General features: G+C 33.6%; 3 protein-coding genes and 1 long non-coding RNA gene across 4 annotated transcripts; 1 reads left to right on the plus strand and 3 right to left on the minus strand.

The window, feature by feature from the left end:
- Positions 1 to 110: 110 nt before the first annotated feature.
- Positions 111 to 12,455, minus strand: LOC130630404 (hydroxysteroid dehydrogenase-like protein 2). Its single transcript, XM_057443897.1, has 9 exons — positions 12,298 to 12,455; positions 11,951 to 12,114; positions 10,466 to 10,634; positions 9,775 to 9,819; positions 9,456 to 9,559; positions 8,708 to 8,809; positions 7,692 to 7,889; positions 2,105 to 2,347; positions 111 to 796 (listed from the first exon to the last, which is right to left on the minus strand). Exons 1-9 carry the CDS (start codon positions 12,312 to 12,314, stop codon positions 591 to 593), a joined length of 1,248 nt encoding a protein of 415 aa, XP_057299880.1. The 5' UTR covers positions 12,315 to 12,455; the 3' UTR covers positions 111 to 590.
- On the minus strand, positions 2,620 to 4,400 carry LOC130630408 (uncharacterized). The gene is made up of 4 exons (XM_057443900.1): positions 4,267 to 4,400; positions 3,835 to 4,150; positions 3,472 to 3,661; positions 2,620 to 3,390 (listed from the first exon to the last, which is right to left on the minus strand). The coding sequence occupies exons 1-4, from the start codon at positions 4,392 to 4,394 to the stop codon at positions 3,068 to 3,070; spliced, it is 957 nt and encodes a 318-aa protein (XP_057299883.1). The 5' UTR covers positions 4,395 to 4,400; the 3' UTR covers positions 2,620 to 3,067.
- LOC130630409 (uncharacterized) lies at positions 3,110 to 4,572 on the plus strand. The gene is made up of 2 exons (XR_008982068.1): positions 3,110 to 3,148; positions 4,074 to 4,572. It is a non-coding gene; the product is annotated as an uncharacterized LOC130630409 (long non-coding RNA).
- A 721-nt stretch (positions 12,456 to 13,176) lies between the features above and the next one.
- Positions 13,177 to 21,785, minus strand: LOC130630406 (PDZ domain-containing protein GIPC2-like). Its single transcript, XM_057443899.1, has 5 exons — positions 21,329 to 21,785; positions 17,091 to 17,460; positions 16,899 to 17,011; positions 16,529 to 16,610; positions 13,177 to 14,893 (listed from the first exon to the last, which is right to left on the minus strand). Exons 1-5 carry the CDS (start codon positions 21,587 to 21,589, stop codon positions 14,739 to 14,741), a joined length of 981 nt encoding a protein of 326 aa, XP_057299882.1. The 5' UTR covers positions 21,590 to 21,785; the 3' UTR covers positions 13,177 to 14,738.
- Between the last annotated feature and the right edge of the window lie 564 nt (positions 21,786 to 22,349).

The raw sequence follows: 22,349 nt of genomic DNA on the forward strand, positions 1-22,349 counted from the left end.
TTTCGCAATCCGAAGCAGAACCTTTCTTGTTCCCAGTTTCCTTAAATGTATTGTCCAGTGACACTAAAACGTGTTAAGTACGAGGTTACCAATCGAATATAACAACGACGTATGTTGATAAATTACTATAATTTGAAAAAGGAATCATGAAAAGAGGAACCTAAAATCCAGTGAGAAACACATGCGCCCCAAACTTTCAATTCACGCTGATTATTCGTTTTGAACAACAGAATGGAAAGTATTTAGTTTTATATCATATCACCTTCGTTCTCAGGGCATTTGGCCTTAAACGGTTCAGTGACCCTGGGGACGAGGATGATGCCATTTCGCATTTGTAAGTGCATCCATATTTTTTCAAATTCAACTTTTTCGGCTCGAATTAGATTTATGGGGACACAATTTCCATTGGATTCAAGATTTCCCAAACTACAGCCGTTTTATATTTACAATGCAATATAGTATTACCAGTATTGCGATAGATACACTGCGGTGGAGGGCACACAGTATATCAAATGCATTTTTAAATACTTTGCATAAAAATAATTTTTTGCAAAAAACATCCCCGCTACTATATTTCACGTGACACCAGTCTATAATTTCGATTTAGCCTGGACCGACTTCATTAATTTTTCTAATTTTAACGCTTGGGACATGTCTCCTTTGATCTTCAGTTTCCCGCCCATAAAAGCTTGCATCGAATTCAGTTCTCCATTGAACATTTTCTCAAAGTCCACACTGTCCATGATCATTCTGCAGGTCGCTGCACTCTCGTTGACTGGGTTGAAAGTCACTGAACCTATGAACAACCGGATAAACAAATGCTTTTGTAAACAAATAAAAAAATTTTAAACAGGAAGGGAAGAAAGGTTTGCGCAACAAAAGATTGTGGAATTAAAGAAGTTTTAGTGGAAAAAAAACATAACTTCCGTAACTAAGTACTGAATTGGTGCATGACATTTTAGAATTAATTATTGCGAATCTGATATTGAGTCAAAAAATTGCAAATTGAAGTAATGGATCCATGAATTTTTCCTCGAAATCGTTTGATAATTTTTTTCATCTTGGTTATTAAGATGTTCATTGAAATTTTTTTCCTCCTATAAATATTTATATAACAAAACAACGACAGAAATAACTCGTCTTTTTCCTGGAAATCGACAAAATTAGATGGCAAATTTGATTTTTTTTTTCTTGGGATTGCGGAAATAAAGATTTCGAATAGATCTTTCCCGAATTTCCTAATTATGTCAAACTCAATTAAAGAGGTCGATAAAAAAATGATTCTTATCTCTAAGTTCCTTAGCAAAAGGTAGCATAAATTACTTAATTTTGTAAATATTTCTGTTCGTTAAGTGCCTCAATTGCGAACTGAAAGTTACGGTCAAACCCTTCATAAAGCCGAACTTTCCGAGAATAGCCTCGTTTTCAAAATAAATAATTTCTTCAAATCTAAATAAAATCCAACCAGAATATTATATTTCTTTAAAATCTTAAGTTTTGTCATGGTAATTTGATATTCTATCTGAATATCCTTATTTGAAGAGCATAGAAACATTTTAAAATTTTGGATGACGTCATAATTATTATAATTTATGAAATTCGGGAAAGGTGTATTGCGTAAATTTTTCTAGAAATTGCGGTAGAAAAGATTGTAATTTTGAACAAATTCGCAATCCTTAATTCCGCAATATTTTTTTGCGCAATAATTTCTTAGGTAGGGTTTACAAAGCTTAAAGATAAGACAAATAGGAAGCGGCGAAAATGTTTACTTGTTGGAAATTCGATGTCCTTTTAAAATATAATTATTGTTGATTATTTTTCGTTATTTTTCGCAAGTTCCTAAAACGCATTTCGAAAAGATTAACTTTCGCAATCTAGTCATGCTGAGATATTACGGAAGCACAAGTGAAAAATTATATTCGCGAAATAGTAGCACTTTTTTTTAAGATAAGGTAGCGTTCAACCGAACTTGCTCGTATCACAAAGGCTAACCATAATTTTCTACAAAAAAAGAATGACTAAAAAAACATTTGACATCAAAATATTGTTTGTACGAAAATAAGAATCTTCGTACAAACAATATTTTGAGCTCGCTCCATCTTACCTGCATCGTGTTGCAAATCAAGCAACCAAACACCTGGCTCGGCACCGGTTAATTCGAACGCATAAACAGCCGAAACTTTCCGCACTAATTCTTCATTTAAAATGGACTCGATGTGATTGAAGAGTGTCGTTACACCTGCTGTTGGACCAGATTTCTCCTCAGTTTTTCCTCCGATATTGCCTGACCTGTCCATGAAGAAGTCCTCTGCCCCGTCAACGAAGTAATCAGGGATCAAGTTGGCACCTAAAGGGAAGAGCTATATATTGTGGTGGTATAATTGGCATCAAATCCAGCAGCATTCACGGGTGGTTCGAAGCGGAATCTAAGAGTTAGCGCATGCGCGGGTTTTTAACGACATCCGTGGAGGAATAATGGCGGCCGGCATCAAACTACGTAGTCAAAACAAACCAAGAGCAAGTTTAAATCTATTGTTATCCTCCCATCTAATATTCCAATAGATCTAATTTAGCCGTAAACGAACATGTGATAAGTCAACGAAGAGGCTCAGCGAAACATTTTTGTTGTAGTGGAGCTAGGTACGAGGAACAAGACTACTCAAGTAGATGAAAGAAAAAATCAAGATTTTTGCTTATTTGCGTTACGTTGCTAACGTCAAGGTAATTAACTTGTTATTCAGAGTTTTCTAGGGCTGTAGAAAAGTTATTTTACATCAAGGACACATGGCCCTAAGAGAAAAATACAACTTTGAAGTGCTTTCAGTTTTTTTTAATCAGAAAATGACTTTTGAAGTAGGCATATTTTTCACAGTTTCACGATAACTATCAAATACGTATGAAAGCTTCAATATCGTTTAACTAAGCCAATGTGGCATTACTGTGTTATAAATTTGCTAGAAACTGGTTAACACAAGGTTGGTTAACATAAAATATTTATATATATACATGCTAGGTAGGCGACAAAATACAGTCACATCCACTTAACAGCTAGTAGAAAATTCTGTCACTACTCTTCCTCGCCTTTTGTAAATTTACGCTTTTTAGCTGCTGGCTTCAAGTCTTGAGCTTCTGGATTTGTTGTCAAAAGGTGCTGTTTCATAATGTATTTGAGCCTGTCAACTGGGTTTTTGATGTTTGAATAATTTATTCTCATACGATGCAAATCGTGGTGAATAGATTCTCCACCTTGTTCACCATAAAAACCTAAGCCCGTTCTCCACTTGTTTACAAAATCCAATACATGGTCTTCTAGTATGTGCAGCTTTGGACTGATGTATATTGAAGGCCAATTAACTCTTAAATAACACATGAACTGATTGATAGATGTCTCTAAAAGTTGGTTAAACAAATTTTATAAATTGACTTTTCTACTTTTAAGCATTTCATAAAAATCAAACTTGCATATTTTACCTAAATTTGATAACATTTCTTGGGTCATAATACATGAAGAATTGAATATTGAGTGACACGAACCATACAGCTTGAACAGTTGTTCAAACTTCTTGCATGTTTCTTGACACTCCAGATATAAAACTTGATCATCACATTGATTCTGTACAATTTCAGGAATACGATCACATAAATACTTTATGTTGCCATCCTATAATATTGTCTACTGTTTGTTGTAAACCAATTTGTGAAATTATACTTATGCATAATACAATTTCATATTTTTCGTTTACTTTATCTTGTTTCAATACAAATTGTATAGCATTGTATTGAAACAAGATAAAGTAAACGAAAATTTTTATAAATTGCAAAAATAAATCTAACCTTGAGCATTTTATGACAATGGTTGCCAATAAAGCTTTTTCCGTGGTACGCCTGCCTCTCAACACCAAGCTCCTGCAGTGTATCGTCTAGGGATGATACGCAAGGACCAGATCCAATTTCCAATTGGTACTTTTCTTTGAATGCTTTTATGCTTCTATGTTTCTCCTTCAGTTCAAATTCTAAGTTATCCAACTCTGGTTTGTAGTTTTTTTCAAACTCATCCTTGGTAATTTGTTTAGATATAACCATCCAGTTCATATGTTCCTGCTGGTTATCATACTCGTCCTCCAATTCTTTTGACTCATTTTGTAAATTGCTAAATATATACATATATATATACATATATATATAGATATGTTATAAAGAAATGCAGCCCAAGATATGATTGGAAGTAGTATTAATAATAATAAAAATCTAGTAAGGTGTACATACATTAAAATTCTCATATTTGCCATAAACTCTGCAAATTTAATATTAATTTCACCATCAGTAGTTTGAGCATGAATTGTGGCAATTCTTAAATCAACTTCTTGACAGTAGCTTTCCAAGTTGTTGAACATTTTTAAATATATCCCAAGTGTTAGGTGGAGCCCTGGTATAGCCACCTATATAAAAAGTAATAAAAAATAGGTTTGCTGAATTTTCATAACATTGCACGAAGTACATTATACTTACTTGTTCTAGGGGGATGTTAAAGAAGCAATCATGTATCACATTTTGATAGTGTTTGGCGTTTTTCACTAACGATCCATTGTCACGAAATCGCTGCAGGTTTGTGTTCAAACTGTCCAAGCTACGTTTTGGAAAAGATCCACGAATAAATTTTGGGATGCAAAGTTGGTCAGTCTTTATGCTGCACCAGAGACAACAGTGACGGCCTGTAAAATTTAAAACACTAAGGTAATTTTATAGATAGATTTTATTTTATATAAGACACATTGTATTATTGATATATAATATACACATAATTTTTTTAAGGAATCTGAAGTGATATGTGCCCAAAGAAGGAACTTTTGAAGCTATTTTTGTTTTTCCTTAATGTGAAATTTGATATTTATTTTAATTTAATAAAACATGTCATTACCATTTGCCCCACTAATTCCATACATAGCACATAAATACTCGTAATCTCCATACATAAAGAGACGGATCTTCAAATTATTCCACTTCTGTTTTTGTAGAATCCTAATTTGTGGTTTAAATCTTTCTAAGCAGATTCTTAAATTTGTCACGGAATCCTTTGCCTCAAATATGCTGAAGATGGTCGTATTTTCTTTGCGATTAGGGTTTCTAATATTTGCCACTTGATAGCTCATTTTGAAACTGTTATCACCATGGTCACCACCAATTTTAACATGTATTTCATCATCCGGTATAAATGAGTGATGAACTAATTGATTATTTTTACTCAGTTCTGTTAACCGGTTTAATATATGACCTACAACATTGTAAAGGTATACCCAAGGCTTGGGATCTACAACAAGCTGCTTATTACTACTACTAAATTTTCGAGTTAGAGGAGCTAGCTCAGCAACAAGCCCTTTCCCTATCCACTTGTCTGCAACCTGTCTTGTTGTTTTTTCAGATGCAAGTTTGATGTCAAAAGTGGCAAGCCATCGGGAAATATTTCGCATAAGGTTCCATGGCAAATTCAAGGTGGCTTTCATGGCGGCAGCAGTCTCAGCTGGAATGGAGACATGATGGATTTCTGCGATTATTTGTTTTCGCTGCTCCTTGTCACATTTTTTCATGATCGCAGCTGTTTGTTTCACAAATGCATCATTTGAATTTCCTGAAATCATGTTGATTATATTTTTAGCTGTTTTGCTCCGATCAGATAAGCTTCTTTTACTACTTTCATTTGATAACTTTCTTGGCATGCTGATCGGTGTAACCGTTATTGGCTAAAATAAAGAAATGTTTTTTATTTTTAGTCTTTGTTAGATATATAATATATATATATATAGTAGAAATATGAATAATTTTCAGGTAAATGCAGAAAAATATGTATATTCTAAATGTTTATTTATATACCTGTGGTCCTTTTGTAGCAAATTGAATTGTTTGATTCGGTAGTTTTGACTGTTTAATTTTGATACCAACCAAATGTGTCATGCATTTTTCAATAATTGTCGGTACAGGCTTAGACGGACTTAGCTTTAAAATGTCGTTGGGTGTCATCAATTCTGGCTCAATGGTTTTTTTCGGCCTTCCACCTTTTTTAGATTTTATAGGCCGTCCCCCTTTAGATTTAATTTTCGAGAAATTTGATGCACTGCCTTCTTTCCATCTTACTGGGCATTTTGATGTTTTTGTGCCCCGCAAATTACAATTTTGCATTGTGCAGTAACATTTATTACAAAATTTTGGTGGATGTATTTTGTTTACATCTTGCTCAAAGTCCTCCTGAAATGCTGACTGAAGGCCAGAAAGGTTTTCCTTTACAAGATAGGAAACTCTTCCATTCAAAATATTTCCACATATGCGACAAAGTTTGGTTAGATCTGTATGTTCTGCCATTCTATAGCTATAATTATTCTAAAAAATAATATTATGTAACCAGTTTAATCGTTGCCTTTCCAATTATATTTTTTAACTTAGTCAAAAGCTTTTTGCAAACATAAAGTTTCACATTTCATGACCATAAGCTTTTTTTCCTGTCTGTGCCACCATTTTAAAAATTTGAATTTTGTTCAACTTTGATGACAAATATTTTTCAGAAAAAAACTGAAAGCAGTATGGAACTTTAAAAAATAGAAAGTATAATCCTTGGGCTTTCGTAACATATAAGTTTGATTAGGTGAAAAACTCTATATAACGTTATAGCCGACCTGTTAGCTAGGTCACTTTTTGACTCGACATTTACCGTCTCGTCTTATTTACGTTTGTTGCGCTTGGAAACGACAACAAAATTGTTTTTTGATTTTTTCCACAGCATCTGAAGACCTTAGATGCTAGTTAAATAGATTTACATAAGGCCACGCGAGAGTAAAATTTCTGTTATCGACATTAGAAGTTGTGCCTTTATCAGCAACTTTGTTACAAAATTTTGGAAGCTCGCCCCAGACTCCCGGCAAATGCGCTTAAATTCCATTGTACGGCCGTTTGAATCACCCGTGCATTCGGAGCAGTAAAAATGATCGAATTTAAAATTTAAGTTCTCCCTAAAGTAAAACAATAAAAATATAAATGTAAAAAATTTTCCGACTTTATCAAAGAGACAAATAAAATCGAAATTGTTAGAGATTTTTGAATCAGAAACAATACTTTATTAAAAAGGGGTACCCCTTTTTCCCCTGTTTATCCCAGAACCTGATTCTTTCCATGTGTATTTTAGGTTTTCTTCAAGAATATCAAAAAATGTCCACCATTTTCCAAGGTACCTTGAAGGTAGAAACTTTCGCGGAAAAAAAGTTTGGTGGAAAATAAATTTGGCATAAATGACGAAAGGTAATTTGTCGGGCGACAAAATTTGACGGGAATTTTATTTGGCAGAGAGCTAAAATAAATAATTTTTGCGGGAGGTGTTGATATTCAAAAATGGGCAATGTACGCTCATTGCTACGTGATGTTATTGATATCTCATGGTACAGAAAAAAATTTGTAATGTCAAGCTATAGATTTGTGGACTTCTAACAAAAGGATTAGATCATATTTTTTTTGATGACATCACCTATCTGATGAGGTGTACCGGCATTTTTAGATCAATAAAGAAAATTTGATAATAACCGAAAATTATTTGCGAGCCAAAATTTTCTGTCGACCCTGAGTGACGACAGTTTGAGGCGAAGCACCGACAAGTGTGAAGAGATAATGTTTATCTATGCTGAAAAACACAATAAAATCGTTTATCGTACCTTTCACCCAAGAATAGTCCTCTAAATCTGTAACACCCACTTCTCTTAGAGCTTCCTCATCGATAGCAAAATTACCAGTGTACGAACGACTATTTCTTGTCAGTATCACATAAGCTGCATCAGCCATGATGTCGGGTTTACGACTTTGATTCATTAATTCGTCACCGCCTAGCATTTTGATGGCAGCTGTTGCTATACCTACAAGAAAAGTGCATAATGGTGTCTGTATCATTTTTGTGCATTCGCAATTTGAGAGCTTTAATCTCAATTGTGTAAATTTATATTGTTGCGCTAAATGCCGGATGGCAAAGATGAGATATATTATGTGATCCATTTTTCGGATAGGTGTAATCCTAGCTACATTCTGTAGCCAAAGTGACAAGCTAGCCAACCAAATTATGGCTGCGTATACATGCTGACATGTTGCAACTAACATAAAATAATTTTTTTTAGTTTTATGCTCAAAAGAACTGGTGAAACACAATTTGAATACATAAATAATTTTATTTTAAATATTAAAGAATATTTTTGTTGGAAGTTTAAAAGAACTGGTGAAATTCAATTTGAATATAAAACTAATCTTATATATTATATGTGTATCATACTCGTGCGCAATTTTTCTAACCATTACACTACCTTTTTATAAGAAAGGGACATGCAAGAAAGTAGTCCTCAGGGTTCCAGGGTATTTGTTGACGTCAAGTTACGCCCTGCCAACGTTTCGTTAACAAAACTCTTAACGATGTCTGAACGCTGAAACTAGAGAAATGCTAAAGACAATTACAGTAGGCTGGATGGGTTGAGTGGTTGAATATTTTGGCTAGGTGTTGATAGGTAGAGTCGAGTCTGGGTGTAGGTGTGAACACACGGTACTACCCTTACAGTAACGGCAGTTCAAAGTCTTCATTTCTAAAAAGAACCTTAGTGATTTCAAAATTAAGGGATCATGTGTTTTCGTGTTCTATTTTATTACTCGATGTTTCGGTGAGGATACTTCATATTGTACAAATAAATACCTGTCTTCGGCCACAGAGCATTCACAGCTACACCATCATTTCTGAATTCTTCGGCCATTCCAAGAACGCACATGGACATTCCATATTTTGCTATCGTGTAAGCTAGCATAACAAACGAATACAACCATAAGCGAAAAAACAATTTCGCAACAGGAAGAAAGCTGCTTCACAGCTCATTTTTAGGATCGGGGGTTTCCTTTTAACACTCAATCAAAACGGTAAATACAGCTTCTCCAATCTTTATCGGAAAGATGGGGTCCAATCATCGTTCATTGGGAAGGAAGGTCTATTAATAGAACTCTCTTCCCAATAAACTTGGGTGTTTTGTAGGTGGAAATGCCAGAAGTCTTTAGTTGTAAGAATTTAGATGCGCTTGTGACCTTTTGCTTAGTTTGCTTTACTAATAAAAACAATTATCGAGCCCAACAAGTAATTTTCTCTACTTTAATTTGAATTTAAGCAGCCCAGCATTAAAAAAACTCACCAAACTGGTGAGTTTTTCAAGGGTAGGTACTTATTGGAAGAGCCGTTTTGTTAAATTTATTTCGCAAACATTTGGCACTTATAGGGGGGGGGGGCTTAATTGATGTATTACAGTAATTCTTACAGTATGATAGCTAACACTGAATGGCTGATTGATGTGTTACAATTATTCTTACAATATGATAGCCAATAAATGGCTGACTGATGTTTTAGAATAATTCTAAACGTGTATACTCAACACAGAATGACAAAAAAAAAATCTTACCTGTATGGTTTTTGAACCAGACTGGTTTCATGTTAAGCGGTGGACTGATATTTAAGATGTGAGGATTTTTGCTTTGTTTCAAGTATGGTAGACAAGCTTGAGAACTAAATGACATAATATAAAAGTCACTCCCCATTGACTTTAGGTCTTGATTGAATAGTCAATTGACTTTAGTGAAGTATGCAAACCTCAGAACTACAGCAACTTTTATTTAATTCCAATTTACCTGGTTTAGTCTCCAAGCATTTATTTAATATCCATTTATACAAGCAAATATTTAACCTTAAGCAAACACACAAAAACAAAATAGAATGATTACCATAAATATGTTCCCCTCGTGTTGATGGAGTTCATCAGATCGTACCTACGAAAATAATAACAACTTATTTTTAGATAGCATTTCAGAGTCTTAAACGAGCTATGAAAAAGGCCAAATGATTTATTGCAGCGTCAGAAAAGCTGTGTTAGTATACGGAAAGCAACTCACATTATGAGACTAGAAATAAAGCCTTGTTTTCACTGAGGGTGATGAGCCCATCACTTTCCTCAAGGAATCATCACTTGGGGAGAGCTACTTATTAAAAAGCGATGAAACTTTTTTGTTGCCTAGATCTTCATTTACTTAATGATTTTTTGTTTGTCATTGGAGAATTTCCTGTCTCTAATTACTATTGTCTTCAAGATAAACATGTTTGAAAAGTTCCATCATCACCACAAGCCTTGTCAAAATATTTCTAGTGGGTATAGCTTGTCCAATCAGATCAATTGATTTCAGTACGATATGTATATACCATTTTTTGAAGTGAAAATCTGGTTTTAGAAGTGCAATTTGCCACTTGCCTAGCCTTTTTCCATCCGTGTATAATGCTCAGTAATGTATGACAAAAAAAATAGATTTTGTTGATTGAATTTTTGGACTTTTAAAATGAGACTGATGTTACAAAAAATATGAAAAAAACAATATGTATCTAATAAAACTCAAAGAATAAAAAATAAGTACAACAATATACCTTTTCATTTCAGTTTCTAATGTCCCTGTTAAGCTTATAGCAGATGCATTGTTTACCAGAATATCAATACCTCCAAATTTCTCAACTGCTTCTTCCACAGATTTCTGCACAGCTTGGTCATCTCTGATATCAACAACACAAGGTAGACATTGGCCTCCTGCTTGTTCAACTATTAGTAAAAAAAAACTTCATATCAAAGCAACCAATAAAGGAAAAAAGGAAAAAGGCTTTTTTCAAAGGAAAATTACCCCTTTTATACTGTTTTCAATGGTGTCTGCATTGACAAACATTAAAAATTTCTCCATTTGAGAAAAGACATTAAAAAGCTTATGAGGTATTTATTCAATCAATTGTTTACCCGGGGTGGTCAACAGTTAAATAAAAAACCCAAAAACGCAAACGAGATAATGTTTTGTTAACATATAAGACTATAAAGAAAATTGGCTTGAAAAATATCTTCCCCAGCATTTCTTGTTAGCATGTGGATGTTTGTTTATTGCTGTTTAAAAATTTAAAGACATCACCTCATGGCTGTCTGTTTTTTTTATTGATGTTATTTCGCCTGCTCTGAAAGAAATAGGATTAGTTGACAAGTTACTTCAGTTAATACAATCAATAACAATTTTGGGTAAAGAAAATTTTGCAATTTAAAAAAAAAGAAATTTTTGCATCTCAAAATTAATTTTTGTTGATGACCAAGTTAGTTATTTTAAACATTAAATACCCAGTTAAAGATGTATTGAAGGATATATAGATAGATATGCATATTTTACATGGCCAGACTCACAAATATAGAGGCATGATATTTACCCTGCCTATTATTTTATTATAGTCGTTAGTCCATGGAAAAATCCAGGGGCTCGCCCTTCCTTTTTATATTGCATCACATGCTTCTCGATACTTGCGCAGCTAAGCTACCATTTTGCGTGACAGACAGACGTATACAGGTATTATAATATAGATATAAACTATAGTCAAAGAGTAGTGAGTGGGATTACCAGATTGGAGCAAAAGCCGTTTTTTAGATAATCACACAGTAAGATGGTACATGCTTATGGCATGGCCTTAGAATACCCCTCTCATTTTAATTTTACAACTGAATTAACCTACTTGACCAAGGTGTAGGTGGCAAACAAAAACAATGCATTACAATCACGTCCGTTAAGGTTAGAGTCCCAAACTTATAGAACAGGCTGGTCACGTAGGTAGGTCATATAGGTTACTTTGTAGAAAATCCATCATCAAAATACATAGCACACGTTGGTCACGTAGGTAGGTTACTTTTATAGGAACTGTTACATATTGCAAGGGGGTATTCTTAAAGGTGAGTGCATGGGGGTGATTCTGATATTTTCCGAATCAGGTTAATAAAATGAAGCTCTGATCGAAAAATTGGCAGATTCTGAATACCTCATGTCTCCATGATCATAGTATTTTTTAGAACCACTCATGCACACACTCTTCAATGCGACACGTAATACTTACTTTCTTGAGCAGCAGTGTAAACAGTACCAGGCAATTTTGGGTGAGCTGTCACAGTTTTCGCAGCTATCACGATATTAGCACCATCTTTTGCTAACTTTAGTGCAATGGCTTTTCCAATTCCTCTGCTAGCTCCAGATATATACGCAGTTTTACCTGCAAGTTGCCTGTGTTAAAGTAATACGATACAAATTAAAGAAGGAGAGAAAGCTAAAAACCACATCAGATATATAAAAATGGACAAATGTTTCACAACGTTTCTATTATTTTTCTGAATCTTATAATATTTTAATATTTTGTAGAGACCATGACTATACAAAGCATCAAATTGAATTAACACAAAATTTTACCCAGTATTTAATGCCATTTTCTTTCCTGCAGCCAGTCACGCTTACAATGTTGTTTTCCTGAATGGACTTTGCCCCCTCGCGGCATCTTTTATATCTCGTGAAATGTTCACACGATGTCCCAGGTGGCAATTATATTTCCCCTAACAAAGGGTGTATCCTTTTTCGGCATCCAGGTAAGTTGTTCTACTCAACCTCGTACCCAAGATCTTTCAAAAATCGAGTTATTTAAATTTTTTTTATCCAACCTCGACGCCTCGCCGTCCCGATATAAAACTAAAGAAAAGAGCGTCTCCCCCTGCAGAAAAGGCATATCACTTCATTCGCAATTATATTGAAAATGTTTTTTTTTGCATTCCTCTTTAGTACCGACTGATAGCCTCGTGATAGATGGTTTGCTTCCAGTGTGGAAGGTCCTGGGTTTCAACCCCGTTGAGTATTGCCAGAGACTATAAAAGGTGTAAATTGTTTCTTCCTGCTTAGCGTCAGCATGAGAATAGGATTGATAACTAAGGCAGTTGCTGTCCTAGCACGGCTTTCGTAGCTTAAATAGGAGCTTTAAATGCACTAGAACCTCCATCACAGCAGGACCTCTGTTGATAGCAGCACCAACAGAAGTAAAAAAGCTATCCTGAATAAATAATTTCAATATTTTAATTATCTTACGCGCGCTTTCGCTTTCAAAGGTCATATATTATCACAACGGTTGCCTTTATCGTGCCACTGCCCTTAGTACCGCCGTTTTTGTAAAAGGTCGATAATATAACAACATTCATATTTTTGCCAACCTTCCCTCTTCTCGTTACAAGTCATATCCTTCGTTTATATGTGGTATCATCTTGGCATGGGAGAACAATGTGGCCAGAAATCAAAACTCAGTCATTAATAATTCTCTTCCTTCTACACAGAAATCGTACATATAAAGTTAATCTATTTATATATCCTGCGCACAACAAACCTTGTTCCCAGTGCTTGCTATCTTAAGGGTCAAAATTGTTTATATATTAAAGTACGTAAGAAAAGAATGAATGATTGAATGAATGAATGAATGAATGAACAGAAATAAATATATCAGTGAATGAATAAATGAACAAACGAACAGACAAAGAAACAAACGAATGAATAAAAATTAATAGACGCATGTGTTCCCACTTAAATAATAACATTGTATGTTCCTATAAATAAACTTTGAATGTGGCCTCAAAGTATGTGTAATCCTGCAGTATTATGTGGCGATATAACCCTCGTCTCCAGGACTTGTTAGGCTTTTTATATTTGAAAGGCCTGAACAAGTCCTGGGGACGAGGTTGTATAAACCCAAAAGTCTCATGTATGGTTAAGCATGCTTTAAAAACCAAGAATAGAAGAAAACTAGTACTTACTTCAAAAAAAATCTTAGAAAAAGTAAATATGAAAAATTAAAATTAAAACTTTTTGCGTTAAAATTTTTGTGTTACCGCACTATCTAGCCATTAGCGCCAAATACACAGCGCGTAAATAACAAAAACACCTTAAATCCAAAAGAAATAGAAAATTTTTTGCGTTAAAAATTGTGTTACCGTAATATCTAGCCATTAGCGCTATACATATCGCCTGAACAACAAAGAACACCTACAATCCGAAACGAAGAATAAACTTGAGGAATAAAATGAAATGAAAGAATATAATATGCGACACATGAGAACAGAACAGTCTAAAAAAAAATTGCATTATATATGAAGCGGAAACACCGGTAGACACAAAGCATGAAAATAAATCGAAACAAAAAACAACATAAAAGAATAAACTATTCTTTAAAAGAATGCACAGGAAATTGTTCGTAAAAAAAAAATATGTGAACATAAAAAAAATCCTTTCTGTTTTCTCTTCTCTCCTAAATTGAGATAAATTGAAATACTAAACAAAGTAAATTGCAATAAAAATATACACCGTGGAGGCCAAACGCCTTAATTTTCAAGTAAACGCCCTACTCCTTAACCAAAAGCCCTATTTTTTAACTAAACGCCCTACTTTTTAACTAAACGCCCTACTTTTCACCAAACGCCCTACTAACCAAGAAACAAAACGTGAAAACTGCAGAGAACGTCTTAAAAATTTTGACGTCAACACAAGCCTCTTCCCACAACCCAACCAATGATTACATATGAAAAGAACGATTTAATGAAGCTGCATTGATTTTTGTTTCAAATTTTGGGTTATTTTCCTTATTTTTCTCCCTTCGGGATACTCATTGAAAAAAGGAGTTTCAAGCTTCATAAATTAAAATCTTATTAAAAAAAGTTTGCAATCATTTTCTCATGTTTATAATACTCACATGATCTTATACAATAAGATTCTTTCCGTATTTTCATAAGTGATGTGCCCAAAAACGAAATATGGGAAGTTCGTAAGATACCTTAAAAAAATTTAAATGTATAAATTCCTATATTATATTTAAAAAAAATCTATTTTATTCGGCCAGTTTTGGCGTCATTGATTGCCCCCCATATGTCAAAGATAAAATCATCTGGGAATTCGAAGTCTCCAAGTTGGCCATCAACAGCAAGAGCGTAATCGCTTGGATTTTCTAAATTGTTACCAAGGTCAATAAGCGTGTTTGCTGAAATAAAAAGAATAAAAAAACACTTACAACGACAATGTAGCAAATTATTGGTTTATCGCCATTTTTTCACAACACGTTAGCTAGTAGCTTCCGAGAGAAAAAATATCCACGAATTATTTTTTCAATTTTTTCTTCTTTATTTAGCGAGAAGAAATTTTCGCAAAAACTTTCGAAAACCATAAAACCATATAAATAACCGCCACTTCAGCTTAAAGGTTCGATCAAAGCCCTATTCTAATCATTGAGACAAAACGCTTATTAGAATATAATTTTCAAATATTAAACCTGAATTATTTTATTTTTTATATATTTCATATTTTACTTTAATCGTGTTTTTTTAACAAAATGACGGATCGCTGGCGTGCTGCAAACACGAGAAAGTTGTTCACAACATTAGAAGACTGGTAGTCTTGTGGTAGACCCGTTCGCTTTTAGTACGGGAGGTCTTGATTTCAAACCCCCGCCGAGCTATGCCAGAGACTACAAAAGTGTGAATCTATCCTTTCTGCTTAGCGCTTAGCAAGAGAATAGGATTGATATCTTAGGCGGTTGTTTAGTTGAGCGATTGTTGTGCTTGCACGATTTTCGAAGCTCAAAAGGGAGCTCTAAATGCTCTAGGACCCTCTTCGGAGAAACGTCGTTGATAACAGTACCAAAAAGGAAATCCTGGATAAATAATTTCAATAACAATAGAGATTGAATTCGGGTTAAGTTGTTATTTCAGAGTAAAACCTTTTGGTGTAGTTTATGCTGGTCAAACTATAGTGGTTGTATTATATAAACTTAAGAAAAAAAATTTAGATTGAAAAAGGATTAAAATATTCATTAAAATACGCAAAGTAAACATGACGCTTTATATCTGAAGACACTGAAGGCGAAGTTGTAAAAGTGTGAACTTGTTGTTGTAATCTACTTGCAAATTTTTAGTTAAAGAAACATTATCGACCGCGTGTACCATTTTTGAAATGAGTGGTGAAAAATTCCAGAATTAATTAACTCCATAAAAAAGCATTATCTCCATCAACGTACGCGTACACTTGGTCCGAAATGTAAAATAAAGCTTTTTTCGCGAAAATTTGTGACCGCGAGAGTTGAAACTTGTCAGGTAGACAATTCTTACGCAGTTTCGCGAAAAAAAAAACCTTCGCGAATTTTGAGGGTTTGAATATTTCGCACTCGAAAAATCTTGCATGTGATAAATGCATCCATTTAGAATTTCGTGTACAGCCCGCTGGCGGTCGCCTACCCACGTGTTTTTTAAACTGCACTAGTTATGGTGTAACCTAGCTATCTGATAGGTTCTTCATAAACTTTATTCGTGGTTCTGACTAGAGAATATATCTCACTCCTTTCAAAGAGGCTTAAGTCAAAAATTTTGAGCATAATGAATCTTATTTTTGATCGTTGCAAATGTGTTTTCAACTTTAGGTGAATGGCAAAAACTGAGTTTTAATGAAAACCGGTTTAAATTAAACCAGTTTTATTTGGTGTGTGTGGGGTATTATTATATTTTTTAATTCGACTTGACACTAAGTTTTTTCCAATTCACACTTACAAGCGCGCAAAATAAGCAAATTATAGAATGCGAAGATTAGCAGCATTGGTAAATGTCAAAATAAAAGACATACTAACCTAGCTCCGGATCTCTGATACCAAGAAACTTTTCCAAGAGATCATCTATTCTACTTATTGCTTTCCCTTCCCACGACGGAGCCTTAAAAAATGTATATTGAAAAATCATAAGAAAAACTTACTTCTGTAAGACACACACAGTGAAATCAATTGTATTATTAATAACATTTTTTTATGGAAAAGAACTTTTTATGAATTTTGTATTATAAAATAAAATTCCCTGAGTTAATTTTTATTTAAAAAATTATACAGGGAAAAAAATTTCGCGGTTCACCAACTCATTTTCTTTGGAAATATACTTTTACGAATTTTCCAAAAACCGCAAAAGTTTTTTCCACAAACACCTTTTTTCCTAAAGTAAACAACATACCTCTTCCACGACAGCAGGACCTTTCGAACGTAATCTGAGAGTAGCGCGACCTGAACCAACTATTTCTGTATTTTTAGACGAGCTACCTTTGCCTTGCCTTGGAGCAATACCATCTAAAAATAGTTATACATTCCCAGTTAAAATCACCTAATACTCAGAAAACAAAAAATTATATGCCAAAGTCAAACTTACCAAAACCTCCTTTCATTGGTTCATATAATTTCAAAGTGAATTCAGTTCCTTCCGGCAGCTCCCTTAGTATTTTAGCAACTTCAAAATGGCGCGATCCAACAACGAATTTCCCGTTTATTGAATCAATATGATCACCTACGTGCATCTGCTCATACTTTGCTGCCACGCTACCGTCTCGAATGCGTTTAATGAAAGCCAAACCGTTTCCGTTATCAGTAATTGTGAGACCTAATGCAGCAGCATCTTTAGATATGGTAATGTTTTTACAGTTTCCTTTGCAATGCGCAAAAATAAGATCTTCCAAACCGATCTGTCCACCAAGCAGTTTCTCCATATCCACTTTTGGACTGTTTAAGGTACAAAATAAAATCTAGAACAAAAAAAAATAAATATATGATAACTTTGTTGGTACCACTGTCAAAACATGTTCCTATCGATAAAGCTATCTTAACCCTGTTTAGGTAGGGTTTGGGGCAGGTTGAGACCTTTTTAGAAGGGGGGATTTGCCACTTCTATAAAACTTGCACAGCATGTAGCTCACCAAAGTGGAAATGAGTTACAACTGCTGACGTCAGCATTGCCGTTACTTTTATAGTCAAGTTTGAGTACATTTTAAGACATTTACATATTTTTATAAATTTTTATGAAAATATTGAGAATATTTGCGGGAGATTTTAAAGAATAACGTCACAAGTAAAGAAAATTATTTTTGTAACAATTTCAATGCATTTTGTAAACAAAAATGTGACAAAATTTTTGTAATAGGAAAATTGAGGAAAGTGTTTATTCCTACATTTATTAAAAACTAGTCAATAAAGCACGTGGAAAAATCCACTTACTAGCCACAAAAACAATGGGTTGTTTTAGATGTTTTACTGATGTCAGCATTGCATTTCTAAAACAAAATTGGCGAAATTTATTTTATCCGTTGCCTGTAACGTGTAGATGTTGAAACGCCGATCAAAATAATGTATATAGTATCATTATGTAAAGATTTAAGGGTTTAGGAATTTTGCTGATGTAAGCAAAAATCCACAAAAACACAGAAATTTGGTGACATTAAGTGTATCTGTTGCCTTCAATGTGTAGATCTTGAAACGCTGATTAAGAAAATGTATAGGATCATATACTTTTGACAAACAGTTACAGATATATTGTGGTTTAGAGATTATAAATAAAAAAAATCCACTTTGCCTGTTACAGACAGACAGACACACACTCCCTGTATTATTATAAGGAGTTTTGAGGAGACTTTTAAAATAGAGGGGAATTGGGCAGTTTTTGGGAGGCATGGAAAAACTGCTTTAAAAAATTTTTTTTTTAATTTTTTCATCTTTTTAATTTAAATTTATGAAACTTTCATTACGGAAGAAATGTTAAAAATCACACTTTTGTTTTACTGATAGCAATAAAAGTTCCACACCTTCTCGTAAATGGAAAACAATAGATTTAATACATTTCTAGTTAATCACATAAACCGATGGGGGTAGTAAAAACCCTAACCACTTTCCCTCTCATCCAAAAAAAGGGTTAAGATAAGACTTTTGTAATCTGGTTTTCTCTTGTTAACAAAGCCTCTAAGCTAACAAAGTTCTAAGTTTGAAAAGAAAAAAGATTTTTGTAAAAAAACAATAGTCTTTTTGTGCGAAAACTTGTAGCCCACTTAATTTTTTTATTCTTATAAATGCAACACATTAGCAACCAGTGCCAGCTAAAATCCCAATGCCATTTTTTTAAAATATACGGAAATACATTGAATTAAACAGTTTAAATAGTTTATGGAGGTTGATGAGCCTCTCAATATTTGTCAAGTTAATTCTTAACTATCTTTTTAACATTATCCTAGGGTTAAAATAAGGAAAACAAAACTGACTGGAAATAAAATTCACATGGTTGTTCACACCAGCACCCCAGCAAAGCAATTGCCTGAATTTTAAATCTATATATATTCTAATTTGATTTTTCTTTAATTATATACTACAGTTATTTATGCAATTATATAATTATTTTTTGTCTACTTTTGGAGATTAATTTTTGTGATTTTCCTTAACTTACAAATTTTTGTGACAGAATGTAATAAGAACAGTCTTGATGCAAAGGAATGTGAGTTTAGATCTAACCTAATCTGGATCAGATTGGAAGAGTGTTATTAATATACCCTGTCCAACCCATGCTATAGCACAGAAAGCTGGCATTAAGCAGAGAATGATGATGCGACCTGTTTCAATGGAGAAACTGGAGGTTTCTCACCAGAAACAATTTTGCCACATATATACACGGATGTGACATTATATCTTCCATCTTAAATACAGCAGGTCATTGATATGGTTACTGATGAAAATTGAGAAACCGTACCAACATCAAAACAGTTTCCTTAAAATTACAAGCTTAGACATTATGGTTTAGCATGTTAAGTTTTAAGACCTAAAAACATCTGCATAATATGCAGATACTATAGGTGAAATCATCTCAGTCTATTCATAAAGGTATTGTGGTATCATAAAGGTATCATAAAGGTATGACCTTAAGAAATTACAATGAAACAACAGGAACACCTCTAATAAAGCCAAAGGTCACTCTGATATGAAGCAACAAAAGTGACTGCATGATAAAGGGCTCTTTAAGAAACCTGTGGACAGCCACATGTTGATGGCAACATGCTAAATGCAGATAGCAAAAAGGATGATTTTGTAGTTGTTGTTTTCAATATTAAAGAAAATGTAGACATCACAAATATGTGGTGTTGAACTGACTGAGTTCTGAAATAGGATTAGTCAGCCATTTTGCAAATAAAAATTCAATATTTATGGATAACTGGAATGCATTGTGTAAATGAAGCTATTGTGCACCACTTCAAATTAGTTCTCAGAATCCATGGCACTCATGATCAGCATTATAAGGCGGTGGATAATGGCTGTGGGAAGACAACTAACAAGCATATAAATATTTTTTGTTGTTCTATTTTTATTCCACTCTGTGTGGCAAAAATTGTCATAAAATATAGGGTTAGTCAGGTAACTTTAACATCAAATATTTGTGACTTTTGGTTAGCATCTCCCTCTATAGTAGAAAATCATATTAATCAACTCATTTATGACAGACATAAACAAGATGTAAACTTAAAAAATCTGACATTATTAACATTCCAAAGACGTTATTTGCAAAGCAAGGGAATGGGCGTATATATACGATGCAAAAAAAAAATTTGAAAAAGCGTGACAGTTTTTTGTCAGTTAGGAAAAACTGTAAAATATGCTGTTACATTATAAATAAACTACACCTCTTTTAGGCGTCTATTGCATCCTACTTAAACAGCAAATCACTGATTTAAACTGTTAAAAGCAAGATTCACACACTTAAGCTGAAAGTCGCACCTTCTTTTAGTACTGGGAAGAAGGGAAATGTGACCTACAACTTTTCTAAGCCAATAAAAAAATTGATGAAGGAATGTGTGTTTTTACGCAGAAACTTCCTCACCTAAATAATCTTTTTTTAATTTTTTTTGTTCAATGTTTCAAATGTTCATCTAGATTCAACTAATTTTAAGAACACTTGAATTTCATATGAACATAGTCAATAGTATTATGTAACTACATCGATTAATATTACAATGGCAAAACTGCATCGCAGTTCAATTACAGAACTCTAGACGTAAATCAACCTACATCTGATTCCGTCAGTGATATTCACTTACTTGTAAGATTACGTTTTCCAAAATCACGCTCCTTGATTCAAATCATCAAAGACCGTTATGGCGATTCTTTGTAAGATTGATTTGAAAGCTCAAGAAGAATCACTTAAATAAGCTGTAATATTCATCTTGTTTTCATTCAACCAAAACAGCATGTACATGCAAGATGGTGGCAAGTCCATGTTTCCACTGCTTATTATTTTAATATGTCTGTTGGTAGGCCAAATTTTAAGTTACACGTTCATTAAAGTACAAAAAGACAATGCAACCAGGCTGTATATATACATATATATTAGTATTTAAAATGTAACACAGTATAGTTAGGTAATGATTTGCTTATTGAAGCTATATTATAGATTTAATTTTAAGGTAATGTATTAATTATACTGTTACAGCATTTAAAAGTTTTATCTATCTAATTATACTGTTACAGCATTTAAAAGTTTTTCCTTAACTGTATGTCACTGGCAGCCTGAAGGCAGATTTATATACAAGCGTTTGAGCTCTATAAACAGCTAATAGCTCTTTACATAACATAACATAATACCTCATCTAAGGGCACATTCAACCCTTCAGATATTCTTTGATAAAGTTCTTTCACGTTTGAAAAATTTCCTATTTTGGCAGTGGGGCTTCCATGTGCTAACTGGGCATTAAAAGCTAATTGTCTAGCCATTTGTTGAGCTTTATTTTCTTCCTGAATCTTTCGAACCCGTTCTTCCTTAGAAGCGTCAGCTATTTCGTCTTGTTTGTCTGATTTTTCTTTCTTCTCCTTATCCTTATCCTTTTTCCCTCCAAACAAAGGCATTTTAGGTTCTAGCTAGGTTTCTAGTTTCTACGATAAATTTGTAACATATAATTATGAATGAACTTATATAATAACTACTAAAAACTTTAATCAGTTTAACATTTCGATATTCGCACGTCTGGCATAACAATTTGTTGGGAAATCTTAAAGCACCAGCAGAATAGAAAAGATCCATCCAAAACAGACATTGTTTTTCTTTTTTATCTTGCTTAGTAGAAAATTCCAACAGAAATCATATTATTTTTAATCGGGTTATCGAGTGCTTAATTAATGATTAATAATTAGTTTAACAGGATATACAGTGAGAATAAAATCGCTGGATAACCGTTTTCCCTGGAAACACTGCTAGCATTCTACACTTTTTGGGAGTAACACAGTGACTGATTCACGTTTGCATCTTCTGTTCACTATCTCGTTACTACTTCCTTATCTTTATTATTAGTTACAGCGGCGCACGGGATGAGTTTAAAAAGATGGTTATAACCCCCACTCCTTTACACACCAACACGATTTGAAAACACAGTGTACAACACTTTTTATTTTATTAAAGCATGGCGAAATTTCTTCAGGAATATTTTAACCACAGACATGGGTAAAACAAAACTTGCCTTTAACGGTTTTTTTAAGTTTTTACATCATGGTTTGGCCCCAATCTAAGACGCCTAGAAAGCCCTGGAGACGAGGTTTAGTTTTGGTGCCCAACAACATAATTTCTTCTTTTTTAAATATTTGAGAACACTACAACTTCAGTCCCAGGGCC

This window comes from Hydractinia symbiolongicarpus, chromosome 2 (assembly GCF_029227915.1).
Source record: "Hydractinia symbiolongicarpus strain clone_291-10 chromosome 2, HSymV2.1, whole genome shotgun sequence".
NCBI classification, from domain to species: domain Eukaryota; kingdom Metazoa; phylum Cnidaria; class Hydrozoa; order Anthoathecata; family Hydractiniidae; genus Hydractinia; species Hydractinia symbiolongicarpus.